General features: G+C 44.0%; 1 protein-coding gene across 1 annotated transcript; it reads left to right on the forward strand.

The window, feature by feature from the left end:
• Positions 1-13,443: 13,443 nt before the first annotated feature.
• Positions 13,444-18,860, forward strand: LOC127336253 (oxygen-dependent coproporphyrinogen-III oxidase, chloroplastic). Its single transcript, XM_051363045.2, has 8 exons — positions 13,444-14,138; positions 15,549-15,624; positions 15,996-16,090; positions 16,578-16,661; positions 16,972-17,059; positions 17,232-17,356; positions 17,439-17,537; positions 18,544-18,860. Exons 1-8 carry the CDS (start codon positions 13,608-13,610, stop codon positions 18,610-18,612), a joined length of 1,167 nt encoding a protein of 388 aa, XP_051219005.1. The 5' UTR covers positions 13,444-13,607; the 3' UTR covers positions 18,613-18,860.
• Positions 18,861-25,645: the final 6,785 nt, after the last annotated feature.

Consider the following 25,645-nt stretch of genomic DNA (forward strand, 5'->3'; position numbering starts at 1 on the left):
AGAGTTACTCTCATTAGAAGGTTGGCATGGGTAGCTAATCCATTCTTCCTCCTTTTGTTCATCACTCTCCTCTTCTTTTTCATCTAATGAGCTTTCAGTTTCATCAATTTCCTCATCTTTTTCATCCAATGAGCTTTCAGGTTCATCAATTTCTTCTTCCACTGGTTCCTGCAAATTGTGAGTGCATTCTTGTGCATTAATGAGTATCTCTTTATAATCAATGATATAAGGATTATTGCTGTAGCTTTCTATGCAAAAATTAAGAATAGAAGAGACATAATCTTTAAGGTCCTTACAAACAACACAAGTTTCATAATTTTTAGCAATGAAGGATTCTATCTCAGAGGCTCCCATAAACAAAACAAATTGTTCTACCTCTTCGAACCCAAAATGAATATAGCTATTACAATTATAGTTCTTAATTTAAACTTCCTCACTAAAGCCACATTGAAATTTCAGATGTTTAGTATCCTGTTGAGAGCAACAGTTTATATCATGGCGTTTAAGCAAGATTTTAGCAATTGTATCCAATTTTTCTATCACAGCACTCATAACTTTACCCGCTCTTGATTCTCTATAATTCATATATAATTCAATAAGCTCCAAATAGGTTGAAGGTTCTCCCACAATAGCAGTTTTTAATTTTTTGGTTTTTCAATTTTTTATGGATTTTCAGGTATATGAGGAAAATAAAACAAGACAAAAAGAAACTAAGCAAAAATAAACTAAGAAAAATAATACTAGACAGAAATAAACTAAGCACAAATAAACTAGACAAAAGTAAACTAAGCAAAATAATACTAGAGAAAAGTAAACTAAGCAAAACAAAATAAAATAAAATAAAAACAGAGAGAGATGTAGAGTGTACTCCCCAGGTGAACTTATGAGTAGAGCTATGCCTCCCCGGCAACGGCGCCAGAAAACAGTCTTGATGACCCACAAGTATAGGGGATCGCGGCAGTCTTCGAGGGAAGTAAAACCCAAATTTATTGATTCGACACAAGGGGAGGTAAAGAATACTTATAAGCCTTAACAACTGAGTTGTCAATTCAGCTGCACCTGGAAAAGCACTAGTGACAGGGGCGATGTGAAAGTAGCAGTGATATGAGAGCAATAGTAACAAGAACACAAAGAAAGAGCAGTAATATGAGAGCAATGGCACCAGAAAATAGTTGATACTACTTCCAGTGACATGTAGAACGAGTATATGATGATGAAAGATGGACCGGGGTTCCCAGCTATCTTCACTAGTGGCAACTCTCCAATAACAAGTGTTGGGTGAACAAATTACAGTTGGGCAATTGATAGGATTGATAAAGCATTAAGAAAGAACATCAATTCATTAATCATGTAGGCATGTTTTCCACATATAGTCGTACGTGCTCGCAATGAGAAACTTGCACAACATCTTTTGTCCTACCAGCCGGTGGCAGCCGGGCCTCAAGGGAATCTACTGGATATTAAGGTACTCCTTTTAATAGAGCACCGGAGCAAAGCATTAACACTTGGTGAAAACATGTGATCCTCACATCACCGCCATCCCCTCCGGTTGTCCCGATTTCTGTCACTTCGGGGCCTTTGGTTCCGGACAGCGACATGTGCATACAACTTGTAGATACAATCTAAGCAATAAGTATAGAGCTTAAATCTAAGATCATGCCACTCGGGCCCTAGTGACAAGCATTAAACACAACAAGATTGCAGCAACAATAACTTCACAAACTTTATAGATAGACTAATCATAATGTATCATCCATCGGATCCCAACAAACACAACACCGATTACATCAGATGAATCTCAATCATGTAAGGCAGCTCATGAGATCATTGTATTGAAGTACATGGGGAAGAGAATACCAACTAGCTACAGCTAGAACCCGTAGTCCATGGGGGAACTACTCACGGAGCATGATGGAGGCGGTGGCGTTGATGGAGATGGCTTCCGGGGGCACTTCCCGTCCCTACAGGTGCCGGAACAGAGACTTCTGTCCCCCGAATTGGAGTTTCGCGATGGTGGCGGCGCCCCTGGAGTCTCTCTGGAGTTTCGTCAATTGGTACTGCGTTTTTAGGTCGAAAGGGCTTAAATAGGCGAAGAGGCGGCGCGGGAGGGGCGACAGGGTGGCCCCACACCAGGCCGGCGCGGCCAGGGTGTAGGCCGCGCGGCCCACCTGTGTGGTGGCCCCCTGGCTCTCCTCCGACTCTACTTCGGTGTTCTGGATGCTTCCGGGAAAAATAGGATGTTTGGCGTTGATTTCGTCCAATTCCGAGAATGTTGCCCGAATAGCCTTTCTGGAACCAAAAACAACAGAAAACAGGAACTGACACTGTGGCATCTTGTTAATAGGTTAGTTCCGGAAAACGCATAAAAACATTATAAAGTGCGAGCAAAACATGTAAGTATTGTCATAAAACAAGCATGGAACATCAGAAATTATGGATACGTTGGAGACGTATCATGGGTAAACTGACTCAACAATAAAAGTAAAAGAATGGCCCTTCGAAGAGGGAAGCATTGATTGCTATATTTGTGCTAGAGCTTTTATTTTGAAAACAAGAAACAATTTTGTCAACGGTAGTAATAAAGCATATGAGTTATGTAAATTATATCCTACAAGTTGCAAGCCTCATGCATAGTATACCAATAGTGCCCGCACCTTGTCCTAATTAGCTTGGATTTACATGGATTATCATAGCATAGCACATGTTTCAACCAAGTGTCACAAAGGGGTACCTCTATGCCGCCTGTACAAAGGTCTAAGGAGAAAGCTCGCATTGGATTTCTCGCTTTTGATTATTCTCAACTTAGACATCCATACCGGGACAACATAGACAACAGATAATGGACTCCTCTTTAATGCATAAGCATTCAACAACAGATAATATTCTCATAAGAGATTGAGGTTTGTTGTCCAAACTGAAACTTCCACCATGGATCATGGCTTTAGTTAGCGGCCCAATGTTCTTCTCTAACAATATGCATACTCAAACCATTTGATCATGATAAATCACCCTTACTTCAGACAAGACGAACATGCATAGCAACTCACATGATATTCAACAAAGAAATAGTTGATGGCGTCCCCAGGAACATGGTTATCGCTCAACAAGCAACTTAATAAGAAATAAGATGCATAAGTACATATTCAATACCACAATAGTTTTTAGGCTATTTGTCCCATGAGCTATATATTGCAAAGATAAAGAATGGAAGTTTTAAAGGTAGCACTCAAGCAATTTACTTTGGAATGGCGGAGAAATACCATGTGGTAGGTAGGTATGGTGGACACAAGTGGCATAGTACTTGGCTCAAGGATTTTGGATGCATGAGAAGTATTCCCTCTCGATACAAGGTTTAGGCTAGCAAGGTTGTTTGAAGCAAACTCAAGTATGAACCGGTACAGCAAAACTCACATAAAAGACATATTGAAATTATTATAAGACTCTATACCGTCTTCCTTGTTGTTCAAACTCTCACCAGAAAATATCTAGACTTAGAGAAACAAACATGCAAACCAAATTTTAGCAAGCTCTATGTATTTCTTCACTAATAGGTGCAAAGTACATGATGCAAGAGCTTAAACATGAGCACAAAAATTTCCAAGTATCAAATTATTCAAGACATTATACCAATTACCACATGTAGCATTTTCTGTTTCCAACCATATAACAATGAACGAAGCAATTTCAACCTTCGCCATGGACATTAAAAGCTAAGAACACATGTGTTCATATGAACCAGCGGAGCGTGTCTCTCTCCCACACAAGCATTTATTTAGAGAATGAAAATAACAAAAATGAAAAATAAAAACACACAGACGCTCCAAGTAAAGTACATAAGATGTGACCGAATAAAAATATAGTTTCAAGAGAAGGAACCTGATAATTTGTCGATGAAGAAGGGGATGCCTTGGGCATCCCCAAGCTTAGATGCTTGAGTATTCTTGAAATATGCAGGGATGAACCACCGGGGCATCCCCAAGCTTAGACTTTTCACCCTTCTTGATCGTAGTATATCATCCTCCTCCCTTGACCCTTGAAAACTTCCTCCACACCAAACTCAAAACAAACTCATTAGAGGGTTAGTGCATAATAAAAAAAACTCACATGTTCAGAGGTGACACAATCATTCTTAACACTTCTGGACATTGCTCAAAGCTACTGGAAGTCAATGGAACAAAGAAATCCATCCAACATAGCAAAAGAAGCAATGCGAAATAAAAGGCAGAATCTGTCAAAACAGAACAGTCCGTAAAGACGAATTTTATTGAGGCACTAGACTTTCTCAAATGAAAATAATCAAATTGAATGAAAGTTGCGTACATATATGAGGATCACTCACGTAAATTGGCATAATTTTCTGAGTTACCTACAGAGAATTAGACCCAGATTCGTGACAGCAAAGAAATCTGTTTCTGCGCAGTAATCCAAATCTAGTATGAACCTTACTATCAAAGACTTTACTTGGCCCAACAATGCAATAAAGTAAGATAAGGAGAGGTTGCTACAGTAGTAACAACTTCCAAGACTCAAATATAAAACAAAAATACTGTAGCAAAATAAACACATGGGTTATCTCCCAAGAAGTTCTTTCTTTATAGCCATTAAGATGGGCTCAGCAGTTTTAATGATGCACTCGCAAGAAGTAGTATTTGAAGCAAAAGAGAGCATCAAGAGGCAAATTCAAAACAACTTTAAGCCTAACATGCTTCCTATGAAAAGGAATCTTGTAAATAAACAAGTTCAAGAAGCATAATTCAACAAGCATAGAAAGATAAAACAAGTGCAGCTTCAAGATTTTCAGCAAAAAGAGAGGTGTTTTAGTAACATGAAAATTTCTACAACCATATTTTCCTCTCTCATAATAATATCCAGTAGCATCATGAGCAAACTCAACAATATAACTATCACATAAAGCATTCTTATCATGAGTCTCATGCATAAAATAATTAGTACTCCCAACATAAGCATAGTCATTCTTATTAATTGTAGTGGGAGCAAATTCAACAAAGTAGCTATCAAATATAGGAGGCATATTGTAATCATAATCAAATTTATTCTCCATAGTAGGTGGCACTAAAAGACTACTATCATTATAATCATCATAAATAGGAGGCAAAGTATCATCAAAGAAAATTTTCTCCTCAATGCTTGGGGGACTAAAAAGATCATGCTCATCAAAGCTAGCTTCCCCAAGCTTAGAATTTTCCATAGCATTAGCAACAATGGTGTTCAAAGCATTCATATTAATAACATTCCCATTAGCATGCATATAAAGTTCCATGGGTTTTTTAATTCTCTCTTCAAACACATCATGTCCTAATTCAAGATAAAGTTCATAAAGATCTCTCATATTTTTGTTGTTTTCCATTATGCCTTACTAGTGTAAACAAGAAACAAAAAGATGCAATTGCAGGATCTAAAGGAAATAGCTTCGAGCAATCACAGCGGTACCAGAAAAGTGTTTGGTTACCTGGGACCACCATGTGAGTGCCTTTTACCTTTCCTCCCTGGCAACGGCGCCAGAAAAGTGCTTGATGTCTACGCCCCCTCCTTTTCCTGTAGACAGTGTTGGGCCTCCAAGAGCAGATGTTTGTAGAACAGCAGCAAGTTTCCCTTAAGTGGATCACCCAAGGTTTATCGAACTCAGGGAGGAAGAGGTCAAAGATATCCCTCTCATGCAACCCTGCAAGCACAAAGCAAGAAGTCTCTTGTGTCCCCAACACACCTAATAGGTGCACTAGTTCGGCGAAGAGATAGTGAAGTACAGGTGGTATGAATAAGTATGAGCAGTAGCAACGGCACCAGAAAAGTGTTTTGCTGTCCAGGACTGGCGTGTGATGAATGGTGGTAATATTGCAGAAAGTACAGATGCAGTAGAATAGTAAACAAGCAGCGATAGCAGTATTTAGGAACAAGGCCTAGGGATCATACTTTCACTAGTGGACACTCTCAACATTGATCACATAACAGAATAAATAGATAGATGCTAGACTCTACACCCTCTTGTTGGATGATGAACACCACTAACTGTGTAGGATTACACGAACCCTCAATGTCGGAATTAACAAGCTCCACAATATTCGATGTTCATGTTTAAATAACCTTAGAATGCATGACAGATCAATATAACCAAACCAAGTACTAACATAGCATGCACACTGTCACCTTCACGCTACGAAAGGAGGCATAGATCACATCAATACCATCATAGCAATAGTTAACTTCATAATCTACAAGAGATCACAATCATAGCCTACGCCAAGTAGTACACGATGCACACACTGTCACCATTACACCGTGCAGGAGGAATAAACTACTTTAATAACATCACTAGAGTAACACACAGATATATTGTGATACAAAACACATTGCAATCATAAAGAGATATAAATAAGCACTTCACTATGCCATTCATAACAGTGAATAAGTATTATGTGAAATATAGCCTAAGAGACCCACACGGTGCACACATTGTCACCTTTACACACGTGGGACAAGGAGTCTCCGGAGATCACATAAGTAAAACCCACTTGACTAGCATAATGACATCTAGATTACAAGCATCATCATATGAATCTCAATCATGTAAGGCAGCTCATGAGATTATTGCATTGAAGTACATAGGAGAGAGATTAACCACATAGCTACCGGTACAGTCCCGAGCCTCGATGGAGAACTACTCCCTCCTCATGGGAGACAGCAGCGTTGATGAAGATGGCGGTGGTGTCGATGGAGGAGCCTTCCGGGGGCACTTCCCCGTCCCGGCGGCGTGCCGGAACAGAGACTCCTGTCCCCCAGATCTTGGCTTCGCGATGGCGGCGGCTCTGGAAGGTTTTTCGTACCGTGGTTTTTCCGTCTCGAAGTTTTAGGTCGAGGACCTTTATATAGGCGAAGAGGCGGCGTCAGAGGGTCGACGAGGCGGTGACACCATAGGGGGGCGCGGCCAAGGCCTGGGCCGCGCCACCCTGGCGTCTGGTGGCCCAGTGGCCCCCCTCTGGCCTCTCTCGGGTGTTCTGGAAGCTTCGTCCAATCCTAAGATGATGGGCGTTGATTTCGTCCGATTCCGAGAATATTTCCTTACTAGGATTTCTGAAACCAAAAAACAGCAAAAAACAGCAACTGGCCCTTCGGCATCTCGTCAATAGGTTAGTTCCGGAAAACGCATAAATATGACATAAAGTATGCATAAAACATGTAGATATCATCAATAATGTGGCATGGAACATAAGAAATTATCGATACGTCGGAGACGTATCAGTTACCCTAGGTGGACCTAGGTCCCGCATGTTAGTGATCCATCGTTCCTTTTGTTTTCATGTTCCTTCGTCTTCTTTCTTTTATTTTTCTTCATATCCCATCTAGACGCAACTCTCCAAAGGAGCCATCCCGCCGACGAGCAAGCTAGACCAGCACTAGCCTCCCGTTCTTGACATCAACGAGATGCCGAATTCAAGCTCATTATCTGCGCGGCCGTCGTGACGAAGTCCGCCGCCACCATTGTGTGTCAGCACAAGCTCCCCCGTGTCGATCTGGTCCCCAAATCTCGTTTGTCGTGTCCTCTTCTTCCTCCCATCACAAGGAATCTGCCCGAGCCCTCCTAAATCGCCTCATTGGTCGTCTTCTTCCCCGCCTCCAGCTGCCGTCAGTTCTTCCCAACCACCTCCAGCCTAAGCCTAGATTTACCTGTTAAGGGAAAATGCGGATGGCTGCTAGAAAATATCACGTAGACAGGTGTGCCTGCCACGTGGGAAGGAGGTCGGCGCTGGTACATCGTCAAAATTTGGGAAGACGATGGCTGAGATGATAGGAAGTAGCACTTCAGAATGATTCCTTCAGCTGCGAGGCTCCTTCACGTGCGGTGATTCCACTACCCCACCAAACTTTATCTAGGGATTGCCGATGTCGATCCTGCTCGGCCACCCTCTGCTCCTCCCACTGTAAATCGAGCACACAGAGCCCAGTACATCACCTCAGCTATAGATCGAGCACCCTGAGCCTAGTACAACACCCCATCTCCCTCCTAGCGCTTGTGGCTGGGTGTGGAGCCAGCCGCCCCGACGAGGTTTGACCACCTGTCGGTCGTGGACATAGAGAGAAACGTGCACACACGTCTAGGAGAGAGACGAAGATGATGCCAAGTGGGTCCTACACATGAACCTAAGGATTGTGAGCTGCCCCACCATCTATCTTTCTCACGTCGATCGAAATTTGTAAAAATCTTTGCCACACTGGCAGGTGGGCCTGCGTTGTCAGAAAACTGTTTAAGATACCTAAACGGTGAAATTAGTGCTATGTGTCACACATCTACCCCAAAAGAGGTATTTATGTGTCAAAAAAACCCATGATGGTAGTTATGTGTCAAGATCGTCTCAAATGTGTTTTTTTAATCATTTTCTCTCAGTTAGGATTGCTTATGGATGCATGGTGTGAGGATATCTTGCACGCCGAGAGAAACAAAACAGTGAAACTTCCTATTTAGAAATAAAAGATAAGTTTGGCATATATTGCTAGCACTTTGGGTGATTTATTTTTTCTTTCTTAATGACAAACATACTTACTTAATACAAAAACTCTATACTTGCAAAAAAAAAACCATCTTCAGAGGGCAACAGCACGTGGATTTTCGATTGCTTACGGCCCCAAAAGCATTGACTGGCATTTTGTTGACCATCAACTCCTGTAGCCTGAAAAACGTGTCATTGCACACGAAAGTTGAGCAGATCAGCACCATCATGGATGTTCATCATTCGGTTACTTCCTTCCTTCGTACCGATTTATTAGGGTATTTTTTTTTAAAATCTACTAATTTGGTTAATAAAATATGAGATATATGTCATAAAAATTATATCATATAATTTTTGTGGCACATATTTTGTCAACCAAATTAATGGTTTAATTTTTTTCTTGAAATAAGTAATATCCTCCTAAACCGGTTTGAAGGTACTAGTAGATTGTTGCAAACTTATAATTAATTATACAGTAGTGAACTTACAAAAACCCGGTCCTGCAGCCCAGTACGTCATGCAAAGTTTCAACATAAAAAAATGCAAAGTTTCAACGCCCGACCACTGTTTTCCGTTTCCGCCCTAAAAAGTCAAAACCAGAGGCAGGACATGAGGTTGATATAGAAATTTTTTGGACGACAGGAGTAGCTGTCCTTTTTTCGGTGCATATGAATAAACTGTTTACGCCAGTTCGCAGTGGATGACAGCAACATCCATGGCATCGTGAAAATGATTCGAGAATTGTGATTGCGATTTGCTTGTAAAGCTGACATCTCATGAGAAGAAGATTGTGGGTGCTGGTTGGTTTCAGATTTATTACCTAGGTCATCCGTTTTGTAGAAAGAGAATATAACGGTTTGATTAAGGTCGGTGCCAATGCATCACCCCACTATAGCCTCGTCACGTCAGCTTTTCCCTCACTCTCACCCCACTTTCACCTCACTCTCACTCCACGGTGCCAGTGCACGGGCTATAGGCGCAGCTCTCACTTCTCTCTCCTCCCTACCATCTTCCTACCGCCTCCCTATCGCCCCCACTAGCACCGCTATCGCCTCCCTCTCGCCCCACTCTCGCCTCCAACGCGGGCTATAGGCGGGCGGTACCGCGCCCTAACGCCGGGCGCCCGCGCCACCGCCCGGCGCTACCATCTCGCCTGCCTACCGCCCTGCTCACGCCCCGCCTCGGGCGGTAGCGCCCGCACTACCGCCCCGGTTGGCACCAGCCTAATGTCATACAAATAAAGGTCCTGGATGACGATTCTGGAAACAGTCTCTTCTCCCATGAACCTAAAGCTGCCATCCTTCACTCCTTCTTCAAAAACCTTCTGGGACCCCAGGACCGCCTCGGACTCGCTCAATCTAACCTCCCTTGTTGCCTCTACGACCCTGGACTCCTTTGAGGCTCACTCCCTTGTCCGTCCGTTCACTATGACCGAGCTTCGTGCTGCAGCCTTCTCCATGGATGAAAACTCCAGTCCTGGGCCTGATGGGTTCGGGCCGGCTTTCTTCAAAAAGAATTGGGACCTCGTCAAACAGAACCTCCTGGATTCTCTCCACGCCTTCCATTCCCTTCAAACTGATCTTCGTCCAATCAACAAAGCCTTCATTGTCCTGCTCCCTAAAAAAGCCGGGGCCAACAAACCTGAAAACTTCCGACCCATCTCTCTTCAAAATAGTTGTCTTAAATTCCACTCCAAATGTCTCACCCTTCGTCTTCGCCCTCTCCTGCCCTTTCTTGTCCACCCCGATCAAACGGGCTTCATTTCTGGTCGCTCCATCGCTGAAAACTTTGTCTACGCCGCTGATATTGTTCAATCCTGCCACAAACGGTTGGCATCTGCCGTTGTGTTCAAGTTGGACTTTAGGAAAGCCTTTGACTCAGCTGGGAAGCTCTCAACTGGATCCTTTTGGCTAAAGGGTTTCCTACCCTCTGGCGTCAATGGATTAATCTGCTTAACCTCTCCAGTCAAACTGCCATCCTCCTCAACGGCATCCCTGGTAGATGGATCCAATGCCGGCGTGGGCTTCGTCAGGGCGACCCTCTTTCGCCTTTCCTCTTCAACATTGTGGCGGACGTCTTGCAACAACTTCTCCTTCAAGCCTCGCGCGATGGGCTCCTTCTTCACCCTCTTGTCGACGACTTGCCTTGCCCTATCCTACAATATGCGGATGATACCCTCATTATCATCAAAGCTATCCCGGAGCACGTGGCAAACCTCAAACGCCTTCTCGATGACTTCGCCGCTGCCACTGGGCTCGATATTAACTATCACAAGAGCACTTTTGTTCCCATTCACACGGACTCTGCCATCGCCGCCTCCATGGCCTCCTCCTTTGGATGCGAGGTCTCCTCCTTTCCGCAAACATACCTTGGCCTCCCTCTATCCACACACAAACTGCGGCTCTCTGACTTTGCCCCTGTTATCGCCAAGAGTGACATGCGTCTGGCTGGCTGGAGGGGCCGCTCTCTTCCCATCGGTGGCCGCCTCCTCCTTGTTAATTCGGTGCTCACTGCCATGCTCTCCCATGCTATGAGTTCTGGCTTGCTCCCCAAGGGTGTTGTTGAGGCCATTGATAAGCGTAGGCGCGCCTTCCTTTGGACTGGGGAAGACTCCTGCTCTGGCGGACAATGCAAAGTTGCCTGGACGGATGTCTGCGCTCCTAAGGCTCTGGGGGGGATGGGGGTCTTATCCATCCAGGCTCAGAATGAAGCTCTTCTTTCCAAGTTCCCTACCAAACTCCACTCCAATTCCACTGCCCCCTGGGCTTGTTGGTTCCGCCGATGGTATGGGTGGACTACCAATCGGGACCTGGGAGACCCTTGCTCTCGCGCCACCCCTGTCTGGAAAGACATCTGTTCTGGCCTCGCCACCTTCCGCTCTGTCACTATTGTCCGTGTCCAAAGCGGCGAAACCACTGCCTTCTGGCTTGACTCTTGGCTGGGGGGCACCTCTCTCTGACCGCTTCCCTGCCCTCTACTCCCATGTCACTCAGACCAATATCTCTGTCGCCTCGGTCTGTCTCCAGGGGATCTCCGCTTCCCTTGTCCCTCGCCTGACCTCTGTGGCCAGTAACGAACTCCTCTCCCTTTCTGCCGAGATTGCTACCTTTCCGCTTCTCCCAGAGGTTCCAGACATTAGGCTTTGTCGCGCCACTAACAAAGAGCTTTTAAATAGGGACCATTATGCCTACTATTTCAGGCACTTGCTTAATGATGAACAGGCTATGAGAGGGTGGAGGAGCTTCGCCCCCTTAAAATGCAAGATTTTCCTCTGGCTTGCACACCGCCGACGACTCCCCACCAATGCGAGAAGACTCCGCCATAACCTCACCACCCTGGCTACTTGCCCCTCATGTACGGAAGACAAGGCTTCTGAGGTCTGGAACCACTTCCTGCCTAGTCAAAGATTGGCTCCACACTCCCTGCAAGCTATGCTTGGATCCTGGTTTTGCTCAACCACTGATGCTACCATCTCCACGGCTATTGCGTGGAGCATTTGGAAGAGGCGGAACTCCAAGGTCTTCAACGGCATTGCAGAACCACTGCCCCTTGTAATTCAGAGATGTATTTTGGACATTAGACTGTGGGCTCATAGGTGTAGGAATGTTACCTCTCGCTCCTCTCTTCTTTCTTGGTGTAATAATTATGACCCACCGTGAACCCCTCCCCCACCTCTCTCTCCCCGTCTTCCTCTAATCCTTGTAATGAGCTACTCTGTAACATCCAGCGGTTGTTGATATAAAGGTTCAGGCTGGCGCAAGCCCGCCGTAGTCACAGTCAAAATAAATAAATTAATGTCATACAAATCCACAAATGTTTTTGTAAAGCATGTACGTGCACTTTGCTGCTTATTGCTGCATCCATCAGTAAGCATATGACGTTTTGGCATGAAAACACTCTTCGATGTTCGAGTTTGGCCATTTCTTCTTATATGAATGTTTCAATAATAATTGTGAACAAACACCATCGCAAAAAAAAAAGATTGTGAGTACATAAGATTGGAATATAAAAATCATAGACAAAACCAAAAACCATAACTAGAGAAGACAATCTGCGGGACCAAAACAACATAAATATTTCAGTGGCAATTAAATCGGACACAACAATAACACGAAGACCGAATAAATTCTATTTTATTCAAGGCGACCCATCTCTATCCTCCATATGTGTCACCAATGATACACAAAATATGACATGGAAAATACTCCCTCTATTTCAAGTAATAAGGCATCCTCGTATTTCGTGCTTTTTGTTTGACCAATAATTGCTTCAAATATATAAACATTGTTTGTATGAAATCAACATCGTTAGAAAGTACTTTTCAATATGAATCCGACGATACTAATTACATATGATAATCAAGATTTTGTTGCTTATTTTTTATGGTCATAGTTTGCATTAGAATACGTGTGCACCTTATTCTCTGAAACAAATGTAGTAATTAAACTGAAATCCAAAATAAAAGTGCCATTAAATGCTACGCCCTTCGATCCCTTTTAGTAATTGACTCGGATTTAGTACAATCAATTAAAAGGGATAGGAGGAAGTACTATTGAATAACTTGGTCTGGCAAAATGATCATTTTTGAACTTCATATGTGCTCTCTAACCTGTTTCGTTCAAAGACATTTGTGCGTTAAATTGATTTTTATCTATGAATTAGTTTTTTTTATACGATGAATACACAAAACCCAAAATTGTGTTTTTTTCATGTGGCACGACAGAAAAAACCTTACGATTTCCAATTTTCATGAAATTTCACATTTTATGAAATTCAATTTCTATATGTTTTTCTAGTTATGAGTTATTAGATCTTGTGAATTAAATAGACCCTTAGAAACCATTTCTTTTTGCTACATACGTACTTGCATCCAGATTCTGAAATTCCCATGGGCCAAAACATAATCCATTTCCTTATCCCCTCGAAACCAGCGGCATAAACCAACTCCTCTCCCGCACCTCCTCACCCGCTTCCCTCCCTTTGACTCCTCCCACCACCAAAACCGCGGGCCGCATCCCGCGCCGCCCACCGGCGGCAAGCCACCGCCGCTTAATAAACCTCCGCCGCGGCGTCCCGAAGCCCACACACCGACCCCCACCCACCATGGCATCCTCTCTCCTCACCACCCCGTCCCAGACCCTAGCCGCGCTCACACCCGCCGCGGCGCGCGCCCGCAGGACGTCCCAGGCGTCCTTCTCCTCGCCCCGCCTCCCGGGCCGCCGCGCGCTGCGCGTGCGCGCGGCGGTCGCGATCGAGAAGGAGGTGCCGGAGAACGAGGCGCCGCCGACCTTCCTACGGGAGGACGGCGCGGGGGCGGGGTCCGGGTCCGTGCGCGAGCGGTTCGAGGGCATGATCCGGCGGGTGCAGGGGGAGATCTGCGCCGCGCTCGAGGAGGCCGACGGCAGCGGGGCGCGCTTCGTGGAGGACGTGTGGTCGCGCCCCGGTGGCGGCGGGGGCATCAGCAGGGTGCTCCAGGACGGGAACGTGTTCGAGAAGGCCGGGGTGAACGTCTCGGTCGTCTACGGGGTCATGCCCCCGGACGCCTACCGCGCGGCCAAGGGCGCCGCGAAGAACGGGGCGGCGGATGGGCACAAGGCTGGGCCGGTGCCCTTCTTCGCCGCGGGCATTAGCTCGGTAAGAGCTCCCTTTCCTGGTGCATTGCCATGAAAAGTTGGATCTGCTTAGAATTAGGACGTAATTTTTCAGTTTTCGACATTGCAATGCTTGGCATTTTGAGCTTCGGTTGGTGCCCACAATTGTGCCTACAGGTGGCACATTGCAACTGTATTGACCTTTAGACATCAGGACGTGTGTAAATTTTAAGCAGATCATTGGGCTTAGTAAGAGATCTTGACTGTTCACATTCCAATGCCATGAATTTTTTCATCTTTATGATGTCCATAGTACTCAATTATTTATATTTATGTTTGAGTAGTTAATCTCGTGCTGTAGTTGAGGAACTGTAGTGGCTGACCCACTGGCGGAGCTATGTAGGGGCCGACCTGGGCCATGGCCCGCCCAGGATTTTCGCCAAAAGCCTATATACCTATGTATTGCTGGGACAATCTGCTAGAACCGGTACAAAACCAATCATGCAGACAGGCTCGTAGCGACTCACAGCGACCCAGGCATACAATGACCTCCTATACCTGCTATCTTGGGCTGTAAGGGAAAGCCCAATACAAAAATGGTCCAAGAAGACATACGGCGTTGCTCTGGCCTCTGGCTGCTAGTTGATTTTCTGTATGAGATTCGTTAACGCAAATCCTCTTTTGATTCAGTTACTTTTAGTCATAAGAGAAGAGACCAGAATATTCATGCTCATAATCTTGCTCGTAATTTTATTTCTCTAGATCATGGTCGCCAATTGTGGCTCCTAAATATTCCAGATACTTCTATTGTACCAATTTCGATCGAGTAATAAAAGGAGACATGAACCCTAAAAAAATTGCTATTGGTAACAACAAACAGTTATATTTGTTAGATCATGTATCTTCCGTAGTCTAGCACGTGTAAATTTCTCTCTTTTCCCAATTTCTTAGTTAGTGGTTTAATAGCATGATTTTTCGTTCAAATTTTACCAAATTCTTAGTTAGTTGATTAAAAATTTCTGCTTATATTTAGTTTGGCCCGCCCAAAGATTCCGTTCTAGCTCCGCCACTGGGCTGACCCATTTGCTGCAAATATTTATAAGGCGTGAATTTGCAATTAAATGCAATTGAACGATGAGTTTATACAAAAATAAAATGTTCATCAACAGTATTAGCTTCTCAGAGAGGATGCTTGTTGATACCATCATTTTAGAAATTCGGTGATAGGTAGAGTTACCCCTGAATTAGAGTTTAGCATGTGCCATCTCCTCTTCTCTCTGTTTTTTTTTATTAATATTTAGTTTTGTGCTACTGCTTTTGTTTATCTCCTAATGCATTCTTTTGCTAAGACTTGTATGCTTGGTCAACACTTTTAGTTTTTATTCATTGATTTACTTATCTAGTATCGTACCATAGTTGCAGGTTTATTAATGGTGATCGTTTAAACTTTCAGGTTCTTCATCCCAAGAATCCGTTTGCTCCAACATTGCATTTCAACTATCGTTATTTTGAAACAGATGCACCAAAAGGTATCTATGCTAGCAAATTTTGAAATATCATTATGTAATTTGTCTACCAAAGGTCCATTTCATCGTATAGTTTTAACAATTATTATCTAATTTTTTGCATAAAATTTAATGTGTACAACAATTGATGTATAAAGGCCCACAATGCACATGGGATTAAACTTTATTTTTTGCCTTAAGATAACAGTACAAGATTAGTCTCTCAAAATATCTCTACGGAAACTTTGCAAATTTAGGTTTAAGTTGCATTTAATTAGCATGGCCATCTCTGTAAGAAATTTAAGCTAAAGTCGCATTTAATTTAGCTACTAAAATGTTCTTCATTGTTATGAACTGCGATCCGTAATTCTCATAGGCTATAATTTGAACTGTAGATGTACCTGGTGCACCAAGATCATGGTGGTTTGGAGGTGGTACTGATTTGACTCCTTCGTATCTCATTGAAGAGGATGTGAAGCATTTTCATTCTGTATGTCAACAGTCTCTATCTATGCACCTACTTATATGGGCCCCCACCTACTTTCTTATCATATTAGTAGTATTATGCTATTTGGGATCCTTTCTAGTTATTCTTTCTAATGCTATGTGACTATGTCCTATTTGTGATTTAATTGTCTCTATTATCTCAAGTCCTGAACTAAAAGGGTTGTCAGTGACTTGTTATACTCCTTACATATAGTTAGCAATCCAACCCATTGGGCATAAAATGGACCAAGCTTCTTGAACCTCATATTTGCACAATTTTAAATGTGATTGCTGGGTTACAAGGAGTGAACGTTTAATTGGCAAGAATCTTGTATGTTGTTGTAAACCTTGGGAAGAATTAGAATAGCGGAAACTGAAGAGTGCACATGATAATTAGTGTTGATTAATAAGTACTCCTGACAGCCGAACACTTCAGATGGTGATTCTGTTTGTGGAACATAACTCACTTTCGTATCTTATCTGATTTTCAGGTTCAAAAACAGGCTTGTGATAAGTTTGATCCAAGTTTTTACCCAAGATTCAAAAAATGGTGCGATGATTATTTTTATATTAAGGTATATTGAGTTTTTCACTTGGTATTGTAAATATTAGGATATACTCAGATGTATAATATAGAGAGTTTGAATGATATTCCTTTTCCAATTGCACGAGTTTACAAAAGTATGTGTCAAATTGTGATATTGTTCGAACACCTACAGTCTTCCTATAAAAAATAAATCTCGATAATATTGCTGCACAATTGTACTGGATAACTGGTTATCCGGAAAGGAGATATTGTTTGTTATCGGCTAAGGTAGATTCTTGGCGAACTATTAATGGTTCCATACAAAGGTTCCAGTGCTCATAGTTTGTCCTCCAATGCAGCATCGTAATGAAAGACGTGGGCTTGGTGGAATATTTTTTGATGATCTTAACGATTATGACCAAGACATGCTTCTGAACTTTGCTACAGGTAAAACTCATTAGTCCTTTGCATGGTTACTAAAAATGAAGTGAATTGTATTGAAGTAGCTTGGTACACATGTTCCTCAGTCACTATCTTAGTTGATCAACTATTCTTAATTGTTGGCCTACAGCTAAAAGCTATGGTAATAACGAGACTTATTTGCCTTTTCTTTCTGCAGAGTGTGCCGGTTCTGTAATTCCTGCATACTTACCCATCATAGAACGTCGCAAAGACACTCCATTTAATGAGGAGCACAAGGCTTGGCAGCAACTACGGAGAGGTCGCTACGTGGAGTTCAACCTTGTAAGCAAGCTTATATAGACAGCCACAATCACACTCTTGCTGCAGTGTCTTTCTTTTGGCTTTAATATTGCTTCTTTTCAAGGTTTATGATCGTGGTACCACATTTGGACTCAAGACTGGGGGAAGGATCGAAAGTATACTCGTCTCTCTACCACTTACTGCCCGATGGGAGTATGACCATGTAAGCTAAATTGTTGCCTGCCTTTTCTCGTAGAAGCTCAATAATTAGAATAAAAATGGCTCATGCTTACTGATTTAGAACACTAGAATGTTTTGGTATCATAACAAAACTTGTAAGCGTGCTGTTTGGATCGTTAAATTTTCACCAAGGGTCATGAATAGGTATCCTGTAAATGTTAAATGGACCATTTTAAATAAATTCCATGGAACTGTTCTTGTGACATTTTTATCATCCTCAAGGCCACTGGCGGAGCTATGTAGGGGCCGACCTGGGCCATGGCCCGCCCAGGATTTTCGCCAAAAGCCTATATACCTATGTATTGCTGGGACAATCTGCTAGAACCGGTACAAAACCAATCATGCAGACAGGCTCGTAGCGACTCACAGCGACCCAGGCATACAATGACCTCCTATACCTGCTATCTTGGGCTGTAAGGGAAAGCCCAATACAAAAATGGTCCAAGAAGACATACGGTGTTGCTCTGGCCTCTGGCTGCTAGTTGATTTTCTGTATGAGATTCGTTAACGCAAATCCTCTTTTGATTCAGTTACTTTTAGTCATAAGAGAAGAGACCAGAATATTCATGCTCATAATCTTGCTCGTAATTTTATTTCTCTAGATCATGGTCGCCAATTGTGGCTCCTAAATATTCCAGATACTTCTATTGTACCAATTTCGATCGAGTAATAAAAGGAGACATGAACCCTAAAAAAATTGCTATTGGTAACAACAAACAGTTATATTTGTTAGATCATGTATCTTCCGTAGTCTAGCACGTGTAAATTTCTCTCTTTTCCCAATTTCTTAGTTAGTGGTTTAATAGCATGATTTTTCGTTCAAATTTTACCAAATTCTTAGTTAGTTGATTAAAAATTTCTGCTTATATTTAGTTTGGCCCGCCCAAAGATTCCGTTCTAGCTCCGCCACTGCTCAAGGCCCTGCAAGTTTGCTAACACACCACTGCTCAAGGCCCTGCAAGTTTGCTAACACACCATTTCGTTTGCAGAAACCTGAAGAAGGGACTGAAGAGTGGAAACTTCTGGACGCGTGCATAAATCCAAAGGAATGGCTCTGATTAGCTTGAGATTGTTCGCTCTTCCAGTTTTTGTCAGTGTTCCTCAGTCCTTACTGTGTAGTCTTGAGATTCCCAACTTGTATGTGTAGTTCCTTTTTTGCTGTGCATAATTTTGGATAGGCACACGATGATTAACTCGGTTTAGTTTCATCAAGCGAGTCTAGATTGCCGAGCTTTGTAGCTGTTGTATCCATTTCTTTTCCTTATGAATGATGAAAATGAAGGAAGGATACACCGTTGTGTCTGTTTTTGTTTCGTTTTCTAGAAACTGTTGGGAGTTTTTTCTTGGTACCGTGTATATTATAACTGCCTTTTTGAAGTCAGTTCGTATTCACTTGCATGTGCCCAAGGCCTCCCAGTTGGAAGTGATTCATATGGACAATTATACTCTTTTGATAAGTTTACTGGGGTGTTTGGTTGCGTAAACCGTAAGGTGGATCCAATAGTAAAAAGTAGTTGCCAGGGTCCACCACTGATTTTTTTTCCCGTGGCAACTCTGGAGAGCCGCGCAATCTGAACGTGCCTGCCCGATTCCAGTTTAAAAAGCACATAAATAGGTGCATTTTGCTCTTCACTAAACATTCTTGTATGATTGTATAATCTAAAACCCAAAACCAAAATCACATATTTAGGTGCTTATTTGGCTTCCAAAAGCCAATGAAAATACAACCAAACACCTCCTTATAAGATTAGAGCATCTCCAGTCGCGTCCCCCAAACCGCGCCGGATCGAGCGTTTGGGGGACGTGTTTTGTTCGTGCCGCGTTTGGGGGACGTCGCTCCCCAGCCGCGTTCCCCAAACGCCGCCCCCAAACATTTAAAATATTTTTTTTAACACATAAACCATTTATATCAAATGTAGCATATGAAAAAAAATTGTCGGCATGTGTTGCGTCGTCGGCGAAGTAGTCGTTGTGCAGCATGGCATGCCTCTCCATCCTCTGCCGGGGCTTCGACTTCCTTCTTCCCGGCCTTGATCCTCCGCGGCGCGGCCTCTTCCTCTTCTCCGCCTCAGCGTCAAGCATGTCCTGGAGGGACGCGATGATCAGCAAATGCTCCCGCAGGTCGTCGTCGAACGCTTGCTCGTCCTCCAGCAGCAGGGCAACCATCTCATCGTCGCTGTCCATGGCTAAAGCAAAATCAATGGTTAAAATTGCGCCGAGGCAGACGACGCAACAAACAGCGACCAATCGCGCCTACCTGGCCAGTCGTCGAGCACCTTCTGTGCGCGGAGGTGGGGCGGATTTGACGGCGCGTTCTGGGAGGCGCTGGCGACGCGGCGGCGGCGGCACGACCGGCGGGAGCTCCAGCCGCGACAACGGTGCTGACTCGCAGCACAGATCAGACGCCCAAACGGCCGGGAAATCCAGCGGCGGCGGTGGGGTGGGAGGCGCGGGAAGGAAGGAGCGACGAGAAAAGAGGCGCGAACCAACGGTTTATGCAAAGAGTCGCCGACCTGGGGGAGCCCGCCTCGCGGTGCGTGGTGGCCCGCGTCCCCGGAGCGTCCCCTGTGGGACGGGGACGGGCTCGGGGCGCCGGACACCGAATGGGGGCGCGCCGGACAAAAAAGGGCTTTGGGGGACGCGGCTGGAACGCTTTTTCTGTCCGGCGCGCCCCAAATCCCTTTGGGAGACGCTTTGGGGGACGCGACTGGAGATGCTCTTACTAGGTGGGTGAAGGCCGGCATGCACCAACCCTGAGATATCCAGTGCGCCATGGCGTGAATGACATCACGATTAATTACGAAAAGGCATTCCTTCGTGCCCAACTTACACAAAAGAAGATAAGGCACAACCGAACGTGCGTGAAGCTTGTGCTTTTTCTTGACATGTATGATATACTACCTCGGGTCGGAATTAATTGACGCAGGATCGCAGGATGCTACCATGACGCTGTGTACTTAAGTTCGCGTCGATTAATACAAAACGGAGGGAGTATCAAATTAGGCTATAAAGTTAGAGCATGTCTAACAGGCCCCGTATTACTATGCTCCGTATAACGCTCGCATTTCGTCCCGTATCGAAAAATTGCTAACGGAAGAGTCATTTCGTCTAGAAGACTCCGTATTTCGCCCCGTATTTTCAAAAATTAAAATCCTGGGAAATTCATCTTCATTGATCATACTACGGATCATACATACATTGCGATCATACCTACATCTATCCTACATCTATCCTACGTCTATTCGTCAAGGATGACGAATGGGATGAACGCGATGGCCGCCGCCTCCTCCTGCGACTCCCGCGCCTCGAATTCCCGGACGGCGGCGATGGCCGCCGCCTCCTCCTCTGCCTCCGCCCGAGCCTTCTCGGCGGCATCCTTCTCGGATGCGGCCACCGCCTGCAGGAAGGCCGCCTCCTCCTCTGCCGCCTCCGCTTCCTCCTCGCCGGCTCGCGGATCTCCTCCGCTTCCTCTGCCGCTGGTGCTGCCGATGCGCGCCGCCCATGCCGCCTTCGACGCACGGTCACGCTCCCAGTCGGCGCGCCACTTCTCGAAGGCGACGCCGCTCATCGGCTTGAGCGGCGGGTCTTGTACCGGAGCGAATCCGCGGCGAACTCCCGGAGCGAATTCCCGGAGCGAACTCCCGCCCACCCGCGGCGAACTCCCGGAGCGAATCCGGCACGTAAAGCGCGCCGGCGTACCGGCACGCCGCATGTCGACTCCCCTGGGCGGAGCGCTTGCATTGGCGCCGCCACACCTCCTCCACGGTGTCCGGCGAGCGGGATCGCTTCGATCCGCTCGCCGGCGAGCCGGTACTGCGGCCGCGAGCGTACATGCCGAACAGCGGTCGAAATGCGGAGCTGGGGTGGGCGGGATTGCTCGCCGGAGCTAACTACGGAGGCGGCTGATGTCTACGGGAGCTTCTATTCTTGTAGACAGTGTTGAGCCTCCAAGAGCAGAGGTTTGTAGAACAGCAGCAAGTTTCCATTAAGTGGATCACCCAAGGTTTATCGATCTCAGGGAGGAAGAGGTCAAAGATATCCCTCTCAAGCAACCCTGCAACCACAAAGCAAGAAGTCTCTTGTGTCCCCAACACACCAAATACACTTGTCAGATGTATAGGTGCACTAGTTCCGCGAAGAGATAGTGAATTGCAAGTAATATGGATGTATATGAGTGGTAATAGCAATCTGAATAAAATATGACAGCGAGTAAACATGCAACAAAACAGTAAACAAACGGGGATTCGATGCTTGGAAGCAAGGCCTAGGGATCCTGCTTTCACTAGTGGACACTCTCAACAATGATCACATAATAGGACTACTCTACACCCTCTTGTTGGATGATGAACACCACTAACTGTGTAGGATTACACGAACCCTCAATGCCGGAGTTAACAAGCTCCACAATATTCAATGTTCATATTTAAATAACCTTAGAGTGTAAGATAGATCAACACAATCACACCAAGAACTAACATAGCATGCACACTGTCACCATCACACTATGAAGGAGGCATAGATCACATCAATACTACCATAGCAATAGTTAACTTCATAATCTACAAGAGATCACAATCATACCCCACCCCAAGTACTACACGATGCACACACTGTCACCATTACACCGTGCAGGAGGAATAGACTACTTTAATAACATCACTAGAGTAGCACATAGATGATATTCAACTAGATCACATAAAGAGAGAGATGAACCGCATAGCTACAGCGGAGCCCTCAGCCCCGGGGGTGAATTACTCCCTCCTCATCATGGAGACAGCGATGGCAGTGGAGACGGCGGTGGAGATGACTCCGGGGGCAATTCCCCGTCCCGGCAGGGTGCCGGAACAGAGACTTCTGTCCCCCGAATTGGAGTTTCGCGATGGCGGCGGCTCTGGATGGTTTTCTCTGGTTTCATCGAACGTGGTAGGGTTTTCGCGACGGACACCTTAAGTAGGCGGAAGGGCAGCCTCGGAGGGGGCCTGGTGGGCCCACACACTCGGGGGGCGCGCCCCCCTCTGGCCGCGCCAGGGTGGCGTGTGGGGCCCCCAGGGCTCCTCTCCGGTACTTCTTCGATGCTTTGGAACCTTCCGGGAAAAATAGGATGCTGGGCGTTGATTTCGTCAGAATATTTCCTTACTAGGATTTCTGGAACCAAAAACAGCAGAAAACAGCAACTAGCCCTTCGGCATCTCGTCAATAGGTTAGTTCCGGAAAACGCATAAATATGACATAAAGTATGCATAAAACATGTAGATATCATCAATAATGTGGTATGGAACATAAGAAATTATCGATACGTCGGAGACGTATCAGCATCCCCAAGCTTAGTTTCTGCTCGTCCCGAGCAGGTAAACGATAACAAAGATAATTTCTGGAGTGACATGCCATCATAACCTCGATCATACTATTGTAAGCATATGTAATGAATGCAGCGATCAAAACAATGGTAATGACATGAGTAAACAAATGAATCATGTAGCAAAGACTTTTCATGAATAGTACTTTCAAGACAAGCATCAATAAGTCTTGCATAAGAGTTAACTCATAAAGCAATAAATCAAAGTAGAGGTATTGAAGCAACACAAAGGAAGATTAAGTTTCAGCGGTTGCTTTCAACTTATAACATGTGTATCTCATGGATATTGTCAATGCAAAATAATATAACAAGTGCAATATGCAAGTATGTAGGAATCAATGCACAGTTCACACAAGTGTTTGCTTCTTGAGGTGGAGAGAGATAGGTGAACTGACTCAACATAAAAGTAAAAGAAAGGTCCTTCAAAGAGGAAAGCATCGATTGCTATATTTGTGCTAGAGCTTTGGTTTTGAAAACAAGAAACAATTTTGTCAATGGTAGTAATAAAGCATATGAGTTATGTAAATTATATCCTACAAGTTGCAAGCCTCATGCATAGTATACCAATAGTGCCCGCACCTTTTCCTAATTAGCTTGGATTTACATGGATTATCATAGCATAGCACATGTTTCAACCAAGTGTCACAAAGGGGTACCTCTATGCCGCCTGTACAAAGGTCTAAGGAGAAAGCTCGCATTGGATTTCTCACTTTTGGTTATTCTCAACTTAGACATCCATACCGGGACAACATAGACAACAGATAATGGACTCCTCTTTAATGCATAAGCATTCAACAACAGATAATATTCTCATAAGAGATTGAGGTTTGTTGTCCAAACTGAAACTTCCACCATAGATCATGGTTTTAGTTAGCGGCCCAATGTTCTTCTCTAACAATATGCATACTCAAACCATTTGATCATGATAAATCGCTCTTACTTCAGACAAGACGAACATGCATAGCAACTCACATGATATTCAACAAAGAGTAGTTGATGGCGTCCCCAGGAACATGGTTATCGCACAACAAGCAACTTAATAAGAGATAAAGTGCATAAGTACATATTCAATACCACAATAGTTTTTAAGCTATTTGTCCCATGAGCTATATATTGTAAAGGTGAAGAATGGAAATTTTTAAGGTAGCACTCAAGCAATTTACTTTGGAATGGCGGAGAAATACCATGTAGTAGGTAGATATGGTGGACACAAATGGCATAGTGGTTGGCTCAAGGATTTTGGATGCATGAGAAGTATTCCCTCTCGATACAAGGCTTAGGCTAGCAAGGTTTATTTGAAACAAACACAAGGATGAAGCGGTGCAGCAAAACTCACATAAAAGACATATTGTAAACATTATAAGACTCTACACCGTCTTCCTTGTTATTCAAACTCAATACTAGAAATTATCTAGACCTTAGAGAAACCAAACATGCAAATCAGATTTTAGCAAGCTCTATGTATTTCTTCATTAATAGGTGCAAAGTATATGATGCAAGAGCTTAAACATGAACACAACAATTTCCAAGTATCACATTATCCAAGATATTATACCAATTACCACATATATCATTTTCCAATTCCAACCGTACAACAATTTAACGAAGAAGAAACTTTCGCCATGAATATATGAGTAAAGCTAAGGACATATGTGTTCATATGAACCAGCGGAGCGTGTCTCTCTCCCACGCAAGCATTTATTCAAACCAAACAAAAATGAAAACAAAAGCACACAGACGCTCCAAGTAAAGTACATAAGATGTGACCGAATAAAAATATAGTTTCAAGAGAAGGAACCTGATAATTTGTCGATGAAGAAGGGGATGCCTTGGGCATCCCCAAGCTTAGATGCTTGAGTCTTCTTGAAATATGCAGGGATGAACCACCGGGGCATCCCCAAGCTTAGAGCTTTCACTCTTCTTGGTCATATTGTATCATCCTCCTCTCTTGACCCTTGAAAACTTCCTCCACACCAAACTCGAAACAAACTCATTAGAGGGTTAGTGCATAATCAAAAACTCACATGTTCAGAGGTGAAACAATCATTCTTAACACTTCTGGACATTGCCCAAAGCTACTGGAAGTCAATGGAATCGAAAATCCATCAAGCATGGCAAAACAGGCAATGCGAAATAAAAGACAGAATCTGTCAAAACAGAACAGTGCGTAAAGACGTATTTTTAAAAGGCACCAGACTTGCTCAGATGAAAATGCTCAAATTGAATGAAAGTTGCGTACATATCTGAGGATCACTCACGTAAATTGGCATAATTTTCTGAGTTACCTACAGAGAGTTAGGCCCAGATTCATGACAGACAGAAATCTGTTTCTGCGCAGTAATCCAAATCTAGTATCAACTCTACTATCAAAGACTTTACTTGGCACAACAATGCAATAAAAATAAAGATAAGGAGAGGTTGCTACAGTAGTAACAACTTCCAAAACACAAATATAAAACAAAGTACTGTAGCAAAATAAACACATGGGTTATCTCCCAAGAAGTGCTTTCTTTATAGCCATTAAGATGGGCTCAGCAGTTTTAATGATGCACTCGCAAGAAATAGTATTTGAAGCAAAAGAGAGCATCAAGAAGCAAATTTAAAACACATTTAAGTCTAACATGTTTCCTATGAAAAGGAATCTTGTAAATAAACAAGTTCATGAAGAGCAAAGTGACAAGCATAGGAATATAAAACAAGTGTAGCTTCAAAAATTTCAGCGTATAGAGAGGTGT

Source organism: Lolium perenne, chromosome 2 (genome assembly GCF_019359855.2).
Source record: "Lolium perenne isolate Kyuss_39 chromosome 2, Kyuss_2.0, whole genome shotgun sequence".
Lineage (NCBI taxonomy): Eukaryota > Viridiplantae > Streptophyta > Magnoliopsida > Poales > Poaceae > Lolium > Lolium perenne.